General features: G+C 43.9%; 1 protein-coding gene across 1 annotated transcript; it reads left to right on the forward strand.

The window, feature by feature from the left end:
• Window positions 1-6: 6 nt before the first annotated feature.
• On the forward strand, window positions 7-4,646 carry LOC106819642. The gene has a single exon (XM_014824247.1). The coding sequence runs from the start codon at window positions 1,159-1,161 to the stop codon at window positions 4,627-4,629; it is 3,471 nt and encodes a 1,156-aa protein (XP_014679733.1). The 5' UTR covers window positions 7-1,158; the 3' UTR covers window positions 4,630-4,646.
• Window positions 4,647-7,050: the final 2,404 nt, after the last annotated feature.

The raw sequence follows: 7,050 nt of genomic DNA on the forward strand, positions 1-7,050 counted from the left end.
ATAATAATATATATATATAACCATATAACCATATATATATAACCATTCGCTCGCTTCACGAGCTCGGCTGGCTCGCAACGATAAATCCTCCCCGATTCCAAACTTCAAAGGTTGGCATCTCTGGCATCAATAAACTATACTTTATTGAACTAATGTGTTGAGAAAAGCTTAGAATGCACCAAATTGCACCATTTAAAACAAATTCTGGTGGGAGAGATGTCCCTAGACCCCACTAGCCTGTGATGCTCGCTGTGCTAGGACGTCGAAATGCGCAAATACACCTAAAGAAATTAACGCATCAGATATTTTTATACTGCACAATAGACATGGATAATTCAAAGAAATCTCGCGGAGAGCTATTTCCTAGACTTCAACAAACGGAAGAAGACTGGTTTTCCCAAGCGTTTAACCCACCAATAACGCGTCGAATCATACCCGAGAGGTCAATATCGACGTTCAAGGAGCTGATATGGCAGAGCAAGACAACTGGATGGCTGCCGATGTACGGTAGGTTATATTGAACAATTTGAAAAATATTGCCATTTTAATTTTTAACGGTTTTTAAGTCACGTTCATTTTATTCATTTACAATTTTTTTTCAGCGAGGGGGTTGTGTATAACTTTTGCATATTATGTTTCTACATCAACTTTTCGAAATTTGGGGGACAGCCGCCCTCTCTCGGATCCTCCTCATAGACAAAGACATGGTTTATTGGCACCGTGCTATATGTACAACCATATAGGTACAACCAACCCCAAGAGCCTGCGAACGGGGTGTGGCGTTAGCCCAAAAATATATACCGTAAATCCTCGAATTAACGCTCAGGGTGCTTATTTAATTTTCCCAAATCGTGACCAGATGTTCATTTATATCTGCAGAATATAACTGAAAACTTACATGACTGATGCGTAATAAACACAACCAAAACTACTCAACGTTTGTTGTTTTAGAACTCGCAAGGGGGAGGGGCGCTTATTCGAGGAGGGCCACTTATTTTAAATTTGGGATAAAACGGGGGCTGCTTATTCGATGGGGGCGCTAATTAGAGGATAGACGCTATTATAAATCATGCATTATCCCTTATATTGAATAAAAAATGCTACACTACACTACAACCAAACTTGGACAGGGAACACATTTTACAGCATCTTTAACATATGGCATTCATGTCTATTTTAGCTATGACATCAGATGAACTCTCTCGTCTTGCGGCCTCAGGATCTCGAGGATGGCTTTCAACTGATCACATAACATGGGTCTTAGATAAGCTGAATAAGTCACAAAACGATGTCCTCCTGTTCTGCCCCAATGCTGTGGTAGATGTTCAAAGTACGATGGCCAGAATGTCAAAAAGTTTTAACCTTGGTACACTCAAGCGTATGGTGTTTGTTCTGAATGTTGGAAATCGGCAAGGCGCAACAACATTCATAGGAGGTCTCGGTAATAATCCCCCTGGCAATCACTGGGTCTTGGTAGTCATCGAGTTACGACCCTACAAGCGTATATACTACTGTGACAGTCTAGCATGGGAGTTCCCAGCAGAGCTTCTAGCAGCAGTTAATAGGTTCGTCACCTACATCCCACAAGTAGGAGAATTTGAGCAAAGGCATGTATCCATGGCTCATTGTCCTCAAGCGACCACTACAAACGGTCACCGATGTGACGGTCGATGCCTCAACTATTCGTTGCAGACCTGCTCTTCCATGTGTGGTGTAATTGCACTTGCTAATGCTGCTACTGCTGCTCTTAACGATGATCTGCTGAAGTGGCTCACCGGCCCTCCCTCTAAGAATAGTCTCTATCTGCAACATCCGAGCCAGCATGTATATTACCTGAGACGAGTGTTGATGGCCTGGTTTGCTGAAGGTAAAATAGAGCTGGATTATATGTTGCCCCCTGTCGGGTCTATGACCAGTAATCAGCAGAGTTCAGACCACAATTTTTCCCAGTGGCAGAAGGTATCAGGACGAAAAGGCAAGACACAACCTGTAGATTTCTCCGCTAGTCCTCCGAGAAGTGATGATGCAGTAGATTCGTCACCTTCCAAAACACCTAGCTCAAATGACTCGCCTAGTTTCGTCCCACCAGAAGCTAAAATGAAGGATTCTTTGGTTAACCCACCTAGTTCTGCACCACCCAAAGAACAAACGAAGATCACGTCAGCTAATCTTTCACCAGCAAAATCCAAAAAAAGAGCTTCTTCAGATAATTCTTCACCACTGAAAGCAAAAAAGTCCTCGGCAAGTAAAAGTTGCCCGAAATATCAGTGCAATAAATGCGGACAGACGTTGAGCAGTAGGAACACGCTGTACAAACACAGACTCAGACACAGAAGACGCAATAACACAAAGCAACATGATAACGGGAAAGGGAAGCCAGTCATCTGTCCTGACTGTAGAGACACTGAAAACATGCCAAACGGGTTTGACACGACAAAGCAGTTGATTGCACACTTAAATTCTGACCATGATCGAAAGCTGGTAATAGAAGAATCAACATTCAATTGTTGGCAAGACTTTCAAAAATGGAAGCAGGAGGAGGAAACGATTACTAAGACTTGGTATGTGAGACCGAGGGCAGACAGGCATACAGAGTATTACAATACAACGTGGCTACACTGCAACAGAGCTGGCACATTTGAGACCAGAGGTTCTGGTAAGAGGCCCTTAAAATCACAGGGAACTTCAAAGACTGGATGCAGCTGTCCCGCATTTATCACTGCCTGGACATATGTAACAGGAGAGGTGAAGGCAGAGTACTGCTTAAAGCATGTAGGTCATCGACAAGAAAGCGCTTACAACAGAATTTCGCCGGAGATGCGCACTACCATTGCTGCCAAACTTGCGCAGGGTGTTAGCATGAACTCTGTGCTGGACTACATCCGGGACAACATAGTTGGGCCACTGCATAGAGATCACTTAACCACCCGTGCTGACCTCCGTAACATTAAGCAGCAGTACAGTATCAACTCTATGCAAAAGGCCAACAACGATGCAGACAGCGTCTTATTCTGGGTAGAAGAAATGACGACAGAGGATTATAATCCTGTTATATGTTTTAAGCGCCAAGGCGAAAAATCCATCTATCCAGGTGTCGAGAACAAAGACTTTCTGCTTGGATTGCAGACGGAATTCCAGGCGAAAATGTTCAAGCAGCATGCCCATAAAGTAGTCTGTCTCGATGGTACACATGGAACAACTGCCTATGACTTTCAATTGATTACTGTTATGGTTATCGACGACTTCAATGAGGGAATTCCTGCTGCGTGGCTTATCACCAACAGAGAAACGGCTGATGCTTTAAAGGTCTTTTTTACAAGCATCAGAGAGAGGTGCGGTAACGTGCAAACAGATGATTTCATGAGCGATGATGCTGAGCAGTACTATAACGCCTGGCGTTATTCATTCTCAAGACCAAACAGAAAGCTCCTATGCAGCTGGCACGTCGATCGCAGCTGGAGGAGGAAGCTGAATCAATGCATTAAAGACAGGGAACAACAAGCAGAGATGTATGCAGTTATGAAGGCACTGCAAAATGAACCATCAGAAGCTCAGTTTCGTCGCTCCTTACAACAGTTTTTAGCATGGGTAAAAGACATATCTGAGCCCCTGGCCAATTATTTTCAGAAAGAATACGTCGGCAGAGTTGGAGAATGGGCAGCTTGCTTTCGAGCTGGCTCTAAAACTAATACCAACATGTTCGTGGAGAGTTTTCATCGCACTCTCAAGCATGTCTACTTCGAGCGAAAGCAAAATCGACGGGTTGACCACCTAATATTCAAGCTCGGGAAAATTTCAAGGGATAAGGCTTTTGAGCAGCTAATAAAAGCAGAAAAGGGCAAATCTACTATAAGACAGCGGGAAAGTTGCAAGCGCCACAAGCAAGCGGAAGCTACAGTGCAGAGAAAAGGAGTTCTACTGTTAGATTCCAACAGCTGGACAGTAGAATCCGTATCCAAAAAAGGCACCCAATATCATGTGCGAAGATTACGAACTGCTCCCTGCACTTGTCTGCTACAATGCAAGTTTTGCAATGCTTGTGTCCACAAGTTCAAATGTACCTGCCCTGATTACATTTTGCGTTCTCTAGTGTGCATCCACATTCATTCAGTTAATATATTTTACCACTCACACATTACTACGCAACTAGAGCAGGACAAAGTTGATCACATAGAAGTCGAGGATTTTGTACACGAACGTGAAGAACTAAGTAAGATCATACATCAGGAGGAACAACTCAAGGAGGAACAGCAGCTTCAAGATCTGAAAACCGTTGCACTTGGCAAGATTTCTGAGCTTAGTGATTTGATAAGGCAGGCTCCAACAAGAGATACAATTAGTTCAACTTTGCAGCACACTCGTTCTGCGATTTCAGTGGCTAAAGTTCTCAGTGTAATTGGGAATGATCACCACTACCTGCAGACAAAGTCAATTCCATCTAACAAACTGGCTGAAAAACAAAACAATTTCTTGTCTACAAGGAAAAAGAAAAGTGTTCGGCACCAGATGGCTACAATGTCTGACACTACACAGACGCAATTAGAAGAAGCTGGTGTTGAAGTGTGTGGATTCTGTTTAAAAGAAAATCCACCAGGCATGGACAATGATACTGTGGACTGGATAGTGTGACAAGTGTAAAGTTTGGGTTCATGAAGCATGTGACTACATTGAAGGAGATAAGAACAACTACATTTGCTGCATGTGCCGCACTTGACCGCTACTACAAATTCTCTGTGAAATCTCAAATTCTCAATATATATCGGCATCCGTTCATCTACGTGAGATGGTATCACTCTACATCATGATGGTTAATTTCAGCCAAAAGCTGAAGCCGCCATGTGCTCCTGGTTGCAGCTTCAGCTTCCCACGTGTCTTCTTTGATGTTGAGGGCTTTCATGTCTCGGTAGCATACATCATTGTACCTGAGCATTGGGCGCCCTCTTGACCTTTTAGCGTTGGCTATTTCCCCATACAGAATGTCCTTGAGCGGCATGAAATGGCTGGTGTCTCGTTCGGCAGCACGAATCCATGGTCCTCGAAGGCGATGAATGCCTGGCGATTCAGTGATCATGGCTTCTTCCTGGGTTTTCATGGCTTCTCCTTCAATAATCATGGCTTCTCCCTAGCTTTTCATGGCTTCTGCCTCAGTTTTTATGGCTTCTCTCTTGGCCTAGAATAATAAGATTCAAATCTTGCAGTGTGACAATGAGCTTCAGCTCCTGCAGTCTAATGAGCTTCAGCTTCCGTGGTCAGGTGGTTTAGATAAGCTTCAGCTCCTGCAGTCTAATGAGCTTCAGCTTCTGTGGATTAGATAAGCTTCAACTCCTGCAGTCTAATGAGCTTCAGCTTCCGTGGTCAGGTGGTTTAGATAAGCTTCAGCTCCTGCAGTCTAATGAGCTTCAGCTTCCGTGGTCAGGTGGTTTAGATAAGCTTCAGCTCCTGCAGTCTAATGAGCTTCAGCTTCTGTGGGTTAGATGAGCTTCAGCTTATTTTTTCTGCCTATGCTGCATACCTTACTGGAGGTGCCAAATGTAAGATGATCTGCCTTCATCGTCTCTATTGTCTGTCCTTGTCGCTCACAGTTGTAAACATCCTCACTCCAGATCACGCTGTATTGTGTCCGAAGTGCCCTGCAATCATATTGCAATGTTTGAAATTAGAGGCAGCAAACAGCAGTCTACAGAGGTCAGTTTGCTGCCTGATTTCGATGCTGGCAGAAAACACTTACTGCCATGAAATTCCAAATAAGTGCCGCAACAGCGACAGGGCTCATCTGCTGCTCTACTCTACTGGCTTTCGTTTCTGAAAAAGGTTGAAAGTCAAACCGGCTACGTCATCATCAAACCCGTGTAGCATAGGTATTAACACTAAAACTAAACCCTAACAATGCATCCTACTTCATACCTGCTCGATTGTCTTATATATTCGTGTCATAATGTATCACTAGGCCTATAGTTGCCGCGAGATGGCGCGTGCAAGTGTAATCAATAATCAAACATGGCATCGACCTTTGTGCATTGGTGATAAGTCAAGAAAGTAGAGATAACCTAATTCCATTGAGTTGCTGAAATGTACAGGCTAAAATCCAAGTATATTCAGGCAGGCAACAATTTGGCTCAGCTGTGAGTAATAAATTAAACACATCTGCATTGCAGGTGTGCATGTCTATTAGAAAAGTGCCAGTTCACCCATATGCATCAGTAATGGATTGCCCCTGGGTTTTTGCCTACATTTCGGATGCCGGTAGCCACGCTAGCATTCAGGGTGCTATTAATATACAGACCGCTTTAGAAAATAATATGATTTAAGGAGTGTAAACCTTGTTCAACAAACTTTTGTCTTTGCAATTGAACTGCAAATGTAGCCTCACATCCACACAGGTATGGGCTCTAACAATAGCAAAAGCAGTTCAGTCCTTTGTTAACAGTCAACAAATCCATGTTGAACCCTCCCTTTCAAGGTCAAAAGGTTATCAGACACTTACTCTTCGCACGTCAGTGGGAAGCACATTTCATGGTCCTTTCAATAAAGCCATAAAAATGGTAGGTCACCGCTGAAACAAAAAAGTTTTTCAATCGCTCCGTCAGACCATGTCCTCATAAAATGTCTAAAATCTGCCCTGTGCCCCATTGACCATTGACCTTTGACCTCCAATTTCGGCACAGTGATGGCTTTTCCTACCATGATGCTATACACCGACTATCACGAGCCTAGGTCGAGCCGTTTATGACCTTTGACCTGTGACCTCCAATTTCGGCACAGTGATGGCTTTTCCTACCATGATGCTATACACCAACTATCACGAGCCTAGATCGAGCCGTTTAGATTTGTGCCGCAACTCTGCATTTTCTCCCTATACCTTAAGTTAAGGAGTGAATGTTCCCCCTTCTTTTACACCTCTTGACCTTTGACCTTTGACCCCAGCTTCGACATCCCAACTCGTTTTCGGATTACCCCCCCACCCCACCCCCCACACACGTCCCGAATATCGTGACCGTACGTCGAGCGGTTAAGATTTGTGCCCAACTGTTGACAGAGGCACGCACGGAC

Source organism: Priapulus caudatus, unplaced genomic scaffold, assembly GCF_000485595.1.
Source record: "Priapulus caudatus unplaced genomic scaffold, Priapulus_caudatus-5.0.1 Scaffold3891, whole genome shotgun sequence".
Lineage (NCBI taxonomy): Eukaryota > Metazoa > Priapulida > Priapulimorpha > Priapulimorphida > Priapulidae > Priapulus > Priapulus caudatus.